Source organism: Bombus huntii, chromosome 16 (genome assembly GCF_024542735.1).
Source record: "Bombus huntii isolate Logan2020A chromosome 16, iyBomHunt1.1, whole genome shotgun sequence".
NCBI lineage: Eukaryota > Metazoa > Arthropoda > Insecta > Hymenoptera > Apidae > Bombus > Bombus huntii.
This window is the reverse complement of record NC_066253.1, coordinates 261,883-276,808: the sequence shown is the minus strand read 5'-3', so window position 1 is coordinate 276,808 and position 14,926 is coordinate 261,883. Positions and strand designations below refer to the sequence as shown.

General features: G+C 41.8%; 1 protein-coding gene across 1 annotated transcript in view; it reads left to right on the top strand.

Moving 5' to 3' along the window:
- The first annotated feature begins 1,660 nt into the window (after nucleotides 1-1,660).
- Nucleotides 1,661-14,926, top strand: part of LOC126874298 (pancreatic lipase-related protein 2-like) — a 22,920-nt gene continuing 9,654 nt past the window's right edge. The window contains exon 1 of the mRNA XM_050636163.1: nucleotides 1,661-1,969. Coding sequence (XP_050492120.1) covers nucleotides 1,968-1,969 — 2 coding nt within the window. The 5' untranslated portion in view covers nucleotides 1,661-1,967. The remainder of the gene's footprint in view (nucleotides 1,970-14,926) is intronic.

Below are 14,926 nucleotides of genomic sequence, written 5' to 3'. Positions count from 1 at the left end.
GATAACGATTTCTCTTTAAATAATTACGATCTCTCGTAATTCGTTCGTTGATCGCCGAACCTAAACCAACTAAATTAACGAATTAGCTAGAATCGTTCGTCGTTTAAAATCGTTATCCTTTTATCTTTATTTCAATTTGCGTAAAGTAAATTTTCCAAATCGTCCAAAGAATCGAACGAAAGACAGTTTGGTTCAAAGCAATTAGAGGCTCGGGTATATCGGCTGTATAAATGAAAAGCTAATTTTAAAGTAAAATTTAATCTGTTTCAAAGTACACGTAGTTGTGTTTCACCACGAAGAGAAACAACGTTTCGTTATCGTAAAGCCTAATGCTAGCGTTAATGGGACGAAAGACCACTATTTAAGTAATTTCTCGAGAATTTCTCTGTTGCACCATCGAATTCTTTCGCTTTTACGATCGGAAAACATTTGTCGTTAAACGCGCTGCTTGCTCCGAGAGAAACTGCAGCCATGAAAATAGCCATAACGAAATGGTAACACGGTAAAGTAAAAATATCGAAAAAGAGATATTTCTCTCGATAGCGAAAATGAAAAAATTATAGCCCTTTTTTCTCGTCGAGGACCGTCAATTTTATTATACTTTTGTTATATTTCTGTCATGCGGTATTTCATATAGTACTCCACCCCCCGTGCAAAAATTGAATTTTCAGGCCTAATTCATCGCTTATCCCGTAAATATAAGATTCTACTTTTTTCCTCGTCTAGTCTGATTCTTTCGCTTTAGCATATCTTTACTTAAAATATAATTCTCCGCTACATATTCGCTTACACGTACAATAGTCGACTCGACATAGTACAATAATCGTCGACTCGATCGAGAGCATGACACGAATTCACGCTAATAACGCTGTTTAGTATTGTTCAAGTTTGTCAAACACGGAACACCCGTTGCTAGGACACGTTAAGTTACAATCGAAGGAATCGGTAATATTCCGACTATGTAACATCGTGCGTTGGTGGAACGCCTAACAATGTGTTTCCTGATCGTTGAACAGGAAGAGGAAGTAGGATATCTTCTCGATCAAGGTCGTCGAATTTGCCGCATGAAGAATAAACCGAACCGCCAATAACGCTACTACGGTGGTGGATCAAGTAGACGCAAGCACGAAGCCTCGAACTGTCGAAGCTTGATACGATATGTAATAAGAAACAGACATTTTGATTTATATAATCCTTTATCAAGATCGCGTTCCATTACAGAATATTCGCGAACAAATTTGACCATTACGAGATCGTTTCGTCGTAGAATTTGCGATCGCGTTTGTTCGATACTGTAACTCGTGATTCGGTAACTCGTGGAACTGAAGCCGCAACTATCCCTGTGTACGATTGCCTGACTCGCCGAAGCAAACGTAGAAAAGGGCCGAAGAAAAGAAATCGGAATTTCAAAATCTGTCCATATCGTTGCCACGCTCCTCGGTACGTTGCGTGTAAACGTACCGTATCTGGTTTAAAGAAACTGATAAACAAGTTCGGACCACGCCGTTCTCTTTAAAACGAATTGCAAGCAAGATCGAGGAATACCAGCCAATTATTCCGAGGAGTACACCGCATCGGCGAATCTGTCTGCATTCCCCACCATTCGCAGGAGAACAACCAGGTGGTGGACTGGAGATTTCGGAACGTTAAAGTTGCAAGGCTGCACGCTCGCCGAGTTCAGTCGAGAGTCGGCCTCTCACCGCGTCGCATCCTTTCGATAGGATCCGGTCGATATCGATTTCTCTCGTGTGTTTCGTCGGTCGAGAGTCCGAGCCTTCGTTGCACGGAAAACGGAAACTCGCGAACAGTTTGCCATCGGTATACCACGGTAGACTGTCATGTGAATTACCACACCGACCGAACACTCGAGCGTTTTTCGGCTGACATTGGACCGCAGCAGTAGTAGTCATCGTCACGATGAGACCGAGAGACACGTGAGCCTGTGACATGATAGACGCACTTGAAAAATGTGAGTAGAATCGTTTTTCCGATAATATTTGCCGGAGAAGAGACGCTTAACCGTACCGTATCGGTTTTAAATACGAGCTCCGGACAAAATTGGTATCGGAAGATCAACGATCGGCGACGAAAATGTCCGGCCGAAGAAAACATTTTAACCGGTTTTTAAGAACTTTGTGTCTAAATCGGAGGCTACGAAACTAGCGAGAGGAACAGGTCTGTCTGCGAATTCGTGAAACGTAGCAGCGATCCCGTTAAAGAAGACAATTACAGCGATTAACACGACGATCGGCAACTTACACTGGTGGCCGAAATACCTAATCGTTTTGTTTCAACGAGATCGATTTCAACGGATTTCTGTACAACGATCGTGATAAGATTTTCGTAAGCTACCAAATTGTCGACGATGCAAATGATCTGGCTAATATCGCCGGAAAAGAAGTTGGCAAACACGATACGATATTTCGCAAAAGTTAAACGTTTTGGTAAATGTATATCGCAATGCATCGCGGCTGCGAAGGCAACGTGTCGAAAATATACGGAATTCGTACGTCGAGTTAAGCCTACAAATTGATAAATAAAGGAAATTGAAACGAAGAAATTGAACTTGCAATTTCTTGCAAATTTCTTCGGGATATTCAGATTCGCTAGCAAGATAAAGCATTTCTGAATTTAATGGTGCTTGGAAAGAAGGTTGTAAGTAGACTGTGAATATAGTAGGATAATACGGATAATAGAACGATGGTAGGATAATCGGAGGTATACTAAAATATTTGTTACACGAGTGTGAAATGTACAACGGTATTCTGGCGCTAGGTACCTACTGGCTACTAACCACCCAACACTAGGAGCCTCTAAATATTCGGTAAATAAATTTCGTTAGTCAGGATGAAAACGATCGTTGTGTAAACACGTATAATTGGTGTAAATTTTATAACTGCGTTTCAAATCTGTTTGACGACGTCAGATACGATAACGATCGTTGTTAACCGTAATTAAAGTAACCACATAGCAGAGTGGAGAGCGCGAGTGTCAGGGCCGCGAGATCATCGAGCATCGAACAGTGGTAGCAGGTTTCCGCATCAGGTTCGCGGTGAACGAAGGATTTAATGGATGGTTTAGAGGACGAAGTAACAGTACAGCTGGCGAAATACCGAGTGTATAAAGGTGAAAGCAACAGTCACGATGAATGCACGACGATCGGCTGATTAATGCTTTCCTCTACGATTTTTATACAATTCGAACAATTCGAACGGGCGTCTATTTTCGTAAGAGAAATTAGAAATTTTAATCTTCCTTAGATCCGACGTATCTCTGTAGAAAAATACACGATGCTCTATATCCCGCAAAATATTAGTCTTTTATTTCGAAGATACTAAAAAATTGGAATTCCTCGTTTCGATCGGCTTAATTTATTTTGCGCGTTACTAGCGAAAATTAGTAAACCCGTATCGTGTTTCCTTTTGTCGTTAGTTTCGTTGGTTAGTTAGTTCATTTTGTCGTTAGTTCGTTTGATTTCATCGAAACGAATTAAAGCGGATAGATCTTAGATTCGTAGTATTACGGTATACGTACAACGAATAAAACGAACGTTAAACGACTCGTTATACATCCGAATCTCGTCCACGGTGCATCGAGCAACGTTACAAAATCACGAATCGCATGTTCTTGCGTCGATCTCGCCGGTAACTGACCTTGATAACTGTATCGTTCAATCGGATCCAACCAACACCGGATCGTTGGATAAAACAGCATCAAAATCATTCGTCCATTCGAATCACGTTCGCTGTTTCCATTCGTGACGATTCGAATTCGTGGCACGCTGTCAAACGAGAGTTTAAATGGCGTTCGTAGCGTGGTGTCGTGGTTTCTGGCGTTGTTTTCGGCAACATTGGCCAACAGGATATTTCGAAGCGCGTAATAAACAACTTGCAACGGTATCGATATATTCGAACGTGACCGCGTATACTACATCGAGATGAATATCAATTCCCTGTTCGAAATAGTTATTAATAACGCCAGAAGACGGTGTACGGTGTTTAACGTCGTCTCTGCAGAGAAAAATATAAAAGTCTTGTCCGTACCATCTATCCGATACGAACGGAACATCGAGTTTTGTTTACAAATAAAAGGTGGCACGTCGGAATTCGGCATCCCCTGCTTCTCTTTTTCACGAATTTCGACTGCGTCATGAAGTATACAAGTTTTCTACGAGCGATTCTCTTTAATTCCTTAATTCCTCGTTATATCCTTTTATCGTATCCTTTGAAATCGCGCAGAACGTACGAGGTATTACAGCGAAACGACGCCCCAGGTTATCGGTTGGTCGTATTTCTCCTTATCCTTTCTCGTTATTATCTTCCTTTTTTTTTTTTTTTATCAACTTCGATTGTAGTCATAATTCGTTCGTTCGACGTTCGAAACTACATACGTATCTCACTTACGTACTGCCGCTCGCTCATAGCCATTCTTTCGCGTACCATTCGCTCCCACCTAACGCTCTTCGTTGTTATCGATTTCTAATTTCAAGTCGGAGGTGCCCGAGACTCTTTTAACGCGCGTCGGAAAAACAACCGTGTAAAAGCGAATAGACGATAAACAAACGATAGATAAAGGCGAGGTAAGAGAGAATCGCGTAAAAAGAGCGCCAAGTGTACACCGATACGATACTTTAATGGCAAATAACGATACTTGAGATAATTGGAATATTCGCAAATCTTACTCGACCCGCTATCCTTTTCTACGTGATATTCCATCGGTTCTCTTCCCCCCTCTGTCCACGTAATCTATCTATCTCCTTTCCTTTACTCACAATCGTCTAACCCTTTCCCCACAACCGCATCTGGCTATCATCGATCTTTTCCTCTATACTCCTTCCTCGGATACTCTGCTCGCATCGTGGAATACGTAATTTGTCTTTCAATTCTTTTAAACTATCAGAGCGTGTCTTTCTGCCGACACGTCGGTTAAATATAATCGAACGAGCGATGCTGCAAGTTAACGCGTATCGAAACGTAAATCGTTGCTTACATATTTGCTATAACATATTTCCGAAATACAATTTTCGACTGTATTGGAACGCGAATAGCGTGCTGGTCGTGGCAAAGGCAACGTGTTTTCTTTCGTACAAGACGTTTCCAAAACATAAATCGATTCTTCCTTTGTACCTGTTTTCGTTCCGGATGATCACGTCGCCGCTATCCATTCGCCCCTGTTTCTTCTGCTTTGTTTGCTCAAGTTTTTGCTTGTAATATAATAAATCTCTATTTTATTTGTATTTTATCTAGACACATACGTACAAACGATTAGATTACTTTTAATTACCCATTTTGTTGCGAAACAGCATACCAAATACACTACAAATCTCGAAGGCGGCGCTAAGACATCTCTAGTATAGTAAAAAATGTGAATTCGTTTACATTTATGTCATTCGAACGTAAATAAAGCTACATTTAAGTTACAATTACAGAAATTATATTATTAGAAATGAAAATAGATTATACGATAGCAGTAGCTTACGTTTCCCCGTTACGTTGTAAGCCCACGTTTCGTATCGCTTTTACGTCGCTTCGAATTCTATAAAAAGCTGCCTCTTAGCTTTCGAGACGTCCGCCAAAAGATGCCACAACCTCGTCGAGGGTAGAAGTAATAAGTTTAGTAGTAAGTTTTCACGAAAACTGGAATCGCAAATTGATTTTTGTAACTCGGCTGTCCAAAGCTATAATATATTCGCGCTCGACGTTTATCGAGTACAAGAACGTTTCCTCTTTTTTGGCAATAACGCGACGTACGAGATGCGTGTTCACTTACGATCAGCGTTGTACCGTTAGAAATGAAAGATCCGTTTATGTCAATATCGAACGTCAAACGCCAATGAGTGAGTGTAATACCGTTTTTCACGACGATACAAAGCTGCGGAAGAAATATTTATTTATCGTTCAAAGTTTAAGTTTGTCATCGTTGCGAGTCGCACGTAAATTTGGCATCTATATACGCAAATTTCTTACTTTTTAACATTTACATACGTGAATTTTCTAACATTACAACCAATTCTCTTTACAGGTATTACCGATGTAGGTTATCTCAAATTTTCCAACATTCGTGTATACCGTTTTGGTTAGATAGTTTAGCACTTACGCGTGTACCCCTACTTTTTAATATTCGAACATCGATATATAAACTGCCTAGCATTTAACGAAATGTAAATCGTTAGAAATCGAACGTTTAACGAACCAACTGTACGTCTATTTTACAAACGTAAGAAAATCACATCGAAGCTGATGGAAGGGTCGCGACATCTAGAAAAACCGAAGCTACGACAGAAATAAATCAGCACAAATTTTCCAATGCTAGCGAGGAAAGAGCAGCAGACCTCTCTAAAGCCAGGCTTACGGGTTACACTAGCGAGTGTTTCGTACTTTCTCCAGAGACATGCCTACGTGCACGTAGGCGTGTGTATCAAAGGATTCTAGATTCTAGACTCTTCGTCTGGCCACTCTGAATCGTCGACGAATAATATACGTATTTATCTTACGCGATCGAAGCGGACCACGTCGCCAGAAACATTTGGCCAGTTTACAGGAGATTACAGGTCATCTTATCGACGAACGTTCTCCCTTTTATCGTTCAAACGTTTTTCTGCATTTTTCGAAAATTTCAAATCCTAACTAAATTTCAACTTTATCCCATTTGTTCGTCGATAGTTCGTTGCACGAGGGTTGTACGAGCGTAACGCTTTGCTTCTTTGCGTGCGTGCACGTCCATAGAATCTGAAAGATCCGAAAGGGATATAGCGTTCACGTTCTTTCGTTGTGTCGTGACGCGTACGACAGGATGATGTAATTTACGCTGTTCGATCATCGTAAGGACAATTCGGTAGATAAAAGGACGATAGAACCCGAAGTAAGATTTGGAACGAAGAAAACGCGATGTCAGTTTTGTTAGCAATTTTCCGACGATCTACGTTCGGCTGGAAACTAGAAAGATCAATTACGCGATAAAACAAAAGATCAAAAAGCGAGGAGCGAGTCTCGTCTTCGACGATAATTAACCGTTAAGGTACAGAAATTCGAGGAATAACGTTCTTATCGAGACGGAAGAGTTTGGTAAAAAAACGTTGCGAAATTATTAAGTTAATTGGCGTGTAATTAAAAAACTGTTAACCGTTGTTCAAGTTTATTTACTCTTGGAACGTGATATGGATAGATTACTTTCAACGCTGAGATCTTTTCTATAAATATACGATCGATATTTTTACAATACTCGATAATAATAATTAATAGCGGAATAAGGAAGCAAACGTTTGCCTACAAAATATACGACGATTTCAACGTTAAAGTACAATGTTTGAAAATCGGTTGCCGAGCACGAGAGAATGATACTTTCAGAAAAAAACTCAAAACGAAAGTAACGAGCGGACAAAGTTAAAAAGAAACGTTTACGATCTCCGTGGAACTAGGAAACGAGCTGAGAGTGACTGGTGGAATCGAAATCGAACGAGCAGATTTCTTCGTGATTGCGTGAATTGCATCTGTTTTGCGTCCTTTAGCGCCGACGAACACAGCAACGATCGCCGAATTACGTTCTGTGTTTTCCGCGGCCGGAGCACGAGTTAACGGGTTTAACCATCGAGTAATTTTCGCCAGGAAGAGGCTAGTTTCCGATTTTACACGTCCGAAACCACTACCTGCTTTGCTCTTTTTACAATCCTTACGTTTCTTTCGCAACGTCCAACGAATATTTCTCCACGAGTCGGTTTCCTGATTTCTCCGCTTCGTTTTCAGTCTTTAGCGTTTCCTACTTGCAAGCCTGAAACGCTCGACATCTCGAAACAAGCTTTTCAAATACTATTCGAAACAAACACTATTCGGTTATTTATCGCCTGTTTAGTTTTATACTCGATTAACCGATATTTCAACTTTCCTAAAGTCCCACGATGGAACGAGGATAAAAGTGATTCGTTATATCTGCCATAGTTTCCGAGATATTGGCAAAAAGCTATCGGTACCGCTACAGTGAATTCAGCCTATGATCGTGCGTTCGTATCGATCGTCGGCTTAAGGCGGACGTATAAGGCGGGTATAACGTAATTCTTATCTTTTGTTTTTACAGCACGGTATATAAACGAACGTCGAATAGAGCTTACGAGATGCTTACGAGGTAACCGGCTGTACGAGGCTGTAAAAAAAACTTTTATATTTCGTTGTAATAATAATCACAACGACGACAACAGTAATAATAATAGTAATAATAATAATAACAATAACCGCTACAATATCGATCGGGTTTGGCTCGGGTTTTTTCGCTTTCGAAACGATAGCGCTTCTTCTATTTCGTAAAATAATACCAATTATTCGTTTTCTACGTCGATAAGGACTGTACTCGCTCGAAGTTAAGACTCGAAGCATCTCGGATAATACGGCACTCCGCTGTGTCTGGGAAACTACGGCCGCGACCACCGATGCTTACACGCGAAGCAGAAATACGTTGAAAACGTCGAGCCTCGCACGTATTCGTCAAAGTATTCGTCAAAGTTCAAGTAGCATCGAAATCGGAAAAGTCGTGACGGTTCCACGGCTTCGCCTTAATTTCCTTTCTTTCGAAATTTCAAAATGAAGAATATCGTCGATGGATCGGAAGGGAGCAGCGACCTACCTGTTCCAGGCTTTCGTTCGATCACATCGAGTTAAGTGGCATTGCTATCTCGACGAAGAAAATGAGAGACGCGATTTATTAATGGGCAATTATGCGGCGAGTAGCCTGCATTTTCAGACGATTTCCGATGATATCTCGAATAAACGGTGCTTTAACGCGAGATTAGAATGGAATGGAACTTTTGCCTGCCTTGGAGATATTTGAAAATCTTCTTGCCGAGATACGCGTTGTTTATCGCAGGAAGCATTCGATGTACGGCTGCTTGTGACGCAAAACGCAACGCGCAACACGCTCTTGCAAGCACGATCGAAACTTCAACAACCCGCGCGCTATCACGAGACGCGCGAATCGCGTTACGATGGTCGATCGACCGTCGCTATTTTCGCGAAAATGACGAATGCAACGCGTAAGGCAAAGAAACGTATGGGAAGAAGGTGCGCGAAATAAACGAAAAGAAAGGATTCAGGAAGTACGTTACGCGAAGGTTTCACCCGCATCCGTATGGATCGCTGCGCTCTGCCATCACGCGATTCAGTTGGATCATTTTCTCGAAACGTTATCCGAGGAATCATCTCGCGAGAGATCGTCTTTTTCTAAAAGAATCGAATCGTTCGCCTCTTTACGACGCGTTTGTTCTCTGACGCGTTGCGTGCTGCTTCTAAATTAATTTTACGTAAACTCGATCGATATCTGTAGAAATGTATAGCTAGAATACTATAGATAACTAGATAGAAATTATTTAGTATCGCCGAGAGGGATTTTACTTTTAGCCGGAATTCTCCTATCGAGAGTGCGCCTCTTCGCGATAAACCATCCGTGAAATCTCTCTCGATTTATTTCTTCGTGTTCTCTCGTAATTCCCCTCCTTCGTAGGATTGCAATGTTCGAAATAACGAACGATCGGCTAACCAAACGAACAAAGTTCGAGAAATATGGACAAGCGCTTTTCGACGCTTCGTAAAATATTCTCACGATCGAATCGAGTCATAAACGAAAAAGAAAGTGGAAACTCGTTGCACGATCGCCGCGTTTCAATCGTAACTCATAGGTGCATCTTGCTCGAGTGAGATTTCTCGTAGCGCCAAAAAATTGACCAGTTACTCTTTCGATTTCCCATTAAATGTCCTTGCCACGTCGAACCGAACGATAAACGAAAAGGAAAGTGGAAACTCGTTCCATGACCGCTGAATTTCAATCGTAACTCACAAGTTCATCGTGTTCTAGCGGCTAGAGATCGTCGCATCTACGTCGTATCTCGATGATCCCTTGAACTAGAAAGTAATCACGATCCTGGAGAAAGAGAGAGAGAGAGAGAGAGAGAGAGAGAGAAAGAGAGAAAGAGAGAGAGAAACTGCAAAGTCAACGGAGCAACGTGGTATTCAGTATGCGATTATTCGCGACCAAAGTATCAAGGACGGAAGACGTCCTTTAATAAATCTGTCGTGTTTCGTTGAGTTCTTTTTCGATATTAAAATTTTGATCATTAGACGAATCCAAACGCCTCGCGTAATATGTACTAATTTTGGCAAAATGATCAAATCTTTCCGACATAAAATATTCGAATATTTCAAAAATTAAAACAAGGAAATTTCGCTCCAATGCAAACTATTCGAGCAACTTTCCTGAATGAATACAAACTAAGCTCGTGCTATCGCTAATCGCATTTCACTTTGCCACATAAATTAAACTATCGACGCGAGACTTCTGCCGACAACTTTCAGAAATCTACAAAGCACTCTACGCAAAACGCAAAAATTCTCCTTTTGCCGACCGAACGTTCCAACTGGCACCAATTTCGATCCTATGAAAATCGATGAAAATCTCCATCCGCGGTGCAACTAATTTATCGCGTATTGTAATCGATTTTGTGCACAATGTTTAATTGCTTCGAGGAACTCGCTAATTTTGATTAATAGAGGCGTTTAATCGGAGACTCGCCACTTTCACTTTTCTTACAACGAACCTCTTTGCCATCGAAGCCGTACGTTACGAAACGAACGAAAAAATCCGCATTTTTTCTTTATCTCCTTCGACCCATCGCCGTTCGAGCTTTTGGATTTAGGTCGGTATCGGGTTTCAATGGCAATGATTAGTCATCGAGCAACTTACGTAATAACGTCCCAGAAACCCGGAGAATCAAAGCAAATACAGTTTGATTTGCCCAAGAGATCTCGACAAGGTGTCTTGACCAAGGTTTACGCTTGTGCCACGGTACAAAGTGTAGAAAAAATAGTCGTACTACTACTAGCAACGTAAGAAGTGTTTCCGTCGATTAAAGTAGCAAAGTTCGTTCGACATTTCGTAATTTGATTTTTATTTGTTTTTCGATCATCGCGTTTAATTCCAAGTTACAAGATGTCGAGGTCTTGCTAGCTAAATATCGAAAGGTGAAGTTGAAGGTGCAAGGATGTAAAACCTTCCTTTTTCTTTTTTTTTTTTTTTTTTTTTTTTTTTCAAGGATTTAATCTCTCAACGTACATTCTGAAAATCAGTTACTCGCGTGTAAGCTACATACGTGACAAAATCCACTTTCTCTTTCTCTTCGGTGTTGCGATATGGTTGCGGGTTTTGTTCTTTCAGGAAGCCAGCTCCACTGCGCTATTACGAAACACCATCTTACTTTACGCGTTTTCAAATTCTTCTTCGAATCTCGCAACTAGACCACGGATTTGTAAAAATTCGCAATGCGATATCGAAGTTTTCGAACGAAACTCGGTTCGCGCTTGTCACTCTTATCACCGTGCATTCTCGCTAGTTTCTGCTGCAAAATTAAACGTTACAACGTAGTAAAACGTATTTTATCCGGAGTATGTGAAAGAGCACGGGAAACGCCGTGGAATTTGCGTAGATAGAGTTACACGGTGCACATGGTTTCGTTGCGCGCCAACCAACGGCCACCGTTACGTCCGATATGTAGGTCAGTGTAAAGGCCGTATGCTGGAAAGCTATCAATCCAACGGTGGTAAACGATGCACGCTATTGTAAACATACCTGCGCCAGAAACTTATTTTGCTACGTGTTTACGCGCAATACGTGCTAAGGAAATAGATCGATTATACGATACAAAGCATTTCGTTCGAAGCCTTACGCGTTTCCCTTAAAGAAAAATGAAGAGAAAAAAAAGGAAGGAAAGAAAGAAACCGCCTGTTCTACGTTAAAACAAACTGCGTCGATCGTTATTATCGATTATAACAAAATCTAACGTTTCGTAAATATATCTAGAAAGAGCAGAAACTATCAAAGTATGTAAAGTAAGTATAAGGCTGCGTGAAAACGATAATTCTTCGAGCAATTCGAAGAAACGACTTTAGTCGATTAGAAGCAAATTAATTAACGTTGAAAAATGCAAGATACGCGGTGGGACGCGAGGCAAGGTAGTAAAACTGAATACAGAGTGAAATACAAATTTTTGAAAGTTGCACGAACCCGGCTGATTTATCGAGAAACACGTTTTCTGGCCAAATACGTCTTATTGTGGTTTATCGTTGAAACCCATTTGCCGCGGTGAAACGCCCCATAAAGTCGAATTCGCCCACCTGCTAACGTTTTCTTGCCTTTCCTTCGTTCCCAACAGCTCGAACATTGCCGTTCTCGTGGTTTGTGGCGAATGTTATTATACTTATTGTAATACACGCATTTACGAGCGCTCGAGAGTAATTTCGTTACGCAAGTTGATTTGTAATACGCGTTACAAATTTTATTCTCGAACGTGATTAATATTTTATCGACTATTTACTTTCCACCTATCTTTTACCGCGGTTGCTACTTTTACCGCGTTTCGTTATATCGCTATTTACCAAATTTTCCTAAAGAATTTTCCCTTTAGGGCAATTTAGTACACGATACGTATGTTTCGTTATATCGTATATATAAGCAGCCGATTGGTTCCAATATATCGTAACCGTGCGAGAACAACAAAATGGCCAATTATTCCCGAGGAATCGGCATCTGTACGTAGCTTCGTCGGAAAGACGATGGCAATCACCTTGACATTTACCGGATAACCAACACGATCGATTAATGTCGCGGAAGGCCGACAAATCGAGTTGTATAATACCGGGTGAGTCATAGACGCACGCCCATGCTCGAGGACTTTGAACGGTGTATCAACATACCGAAACGAGTGACAAACGTTTTACGAACGTTTTAAGCGGATGTAATGAAAATCGCGATCCTCCGTGCGAAAGTAAGTGGAAAGCGTAGAGCGACGCGTTGAGACAGAGTCGACGCGAGGCTTCGTAGGTACGTTTCGGAGCGAGCGACGACACGCGGATCGCGAACAGAAACGAAAAATGATTTACCATTACACGAGAAATCGCCCTCTCGCAACTTGCACCGTGATTAATCGCGCTCTACACCCTGTACGTCCTGTAGAGCCGTAAATACTTTTGTTCCTCGTCGTTGCAAGGTCGTCGAATTCGACGAGATTACAGCGACGCGTATCCGATATAATCGCTGAGTAAGCGGACGTGAAATCGTCGGGAAAGTCGAGCTTAGATCTCGTCTGTGTCTAATATCCACCATTCGTTTTATGGAATTCCGTCTGGTAGTCCTCTATCTGACAGTTTCCAACTAATTCTAAATCGATCCGAGCGAATCGAAGTAGAACGTTCGCGGCAAATCGAGTCTCGTTTCTTGCGCTTTTATATAATATATTTAATAACAGGATAGAAGGTTGTTGCGAGCAACGACCGTCCGAGACTCGTTCCACTTGCGGCCGGTACTCGAGGCCGTCGCTGGCTACCCCTCTCGCCACCTTCTTTCTCGATGTAGGCTGGATCGTTCCAATTAAAACCGTGGAACGTGACAAACTATCGTTAGTGTGTCGACTCGGTGCACGTGAACTTGAGAGACGAAGAAACGGTTTATCGCATGCTGTTGTTTGACCTCTGGACGGTCAAGTTTTTTCAAAAGTTCGAACCACTCTTGCGGAAACGAGCACGGGGTTCGCGCGGAACGCGGCTTTGCCAGAAATATCGCAATTTTGCTGTCGTTGAATTTTCGCTGCCGACGCTGCGAATCGTCTTTTTACAAAGCTCGACTTATTTTTACCGTCGTCGTTGATCGTATATTCTTACCTTACGAGAAGCAATCGAAATCGATGCCTGTTCGGTCGTCTTCGATGGAGATTGATTAGCATAAAAAAAGAAAAAAAAAGAGGCAACGAAATAAAAGGTCTCGACTGTTCGAAAGAGAAGAGAAACGCGCGTGGAACCGCCGAATCATCCTCGTGACCTAACGCATCGTACCGCTGCTAGGGAAATGCTTTCGATTTTTATTTACGACTAACGTAATCGAGCCTTTCTCTCTCTATCTATCTCTCTTGCCTCTCGTCTCTCCTGTTCTCGTATTTGTTACGCGCGATTATGTAACACGCGTGGCCTGAAATTCGCAGACCAAGGAATAAATTTCACCGCCGTGCACCTCGATTCCGACGTCGCAACGATTTTTCCATCTTTGCGTAAAACGAGACTGCAATGACTCGCGTATCGCAAATACGTTTCAAAGTCGGCGGTCGACTGTCGCTTTGCGCGTCCAAATGCGGAGAACGTCAAGGATAAATTAGTGATTACACGAGTATTTCTAGTATAAGTGGTCTAGTATAAGTAAATACGTGGCGATTGCTTTAATCGTTTACCGTGTAGTGGAAGCATCCGAATATCTAATATCGAGAGAGGTATGATTAACAAACGTACCGTTTTTCCAAGTATACAGGCTGTCTCGTTTTAACCGATCCACGAAAATATCTCAATGAACTGTACGTTATTGGAAAAAGCGTTTCAAACGTGAGGGATATCTCGCGACGGTCGCAAAGTCCTTGTCTTGGTGGACGTGGCATTTCGAGCTTCGTTCTTTTCCTTCAACCTTCGTAAGGTATGGAGGTCTTACTTGTTTCGGTCGCAAAGCTGATAAAACAACAACTATCCGTATCGTCTGGTTCGTATTTTTCAACGATCGATACGAAACGTTAATCGGAATTATTAAAATTGATCGAGCTCGGTTCGTAAATTAAACCGGTGGAGGCGAATTGTTGTAAAATAAATCGAGGGAAGCGAAAAACGCGTTACTCGAAGGTCTGCGGGTCGAGAAACGTTAACCGTGGAATAGAGTCATCGATCGGAGTTGGGCTTAATCGCAGCCGTTTGTTTACCTCGATCGAAGGGAAACGAGGAATCCATTGTGCGTGCGATGGCCACTTTCACTGCTTTTCAAACTAGTAAATACCGATTCGCTGCAGCGCGGCGCAGGATACCACGTGAAATTACACCACCGAAGAATTTCAATTACCTTGCCACCTCTTAATATTAATTGC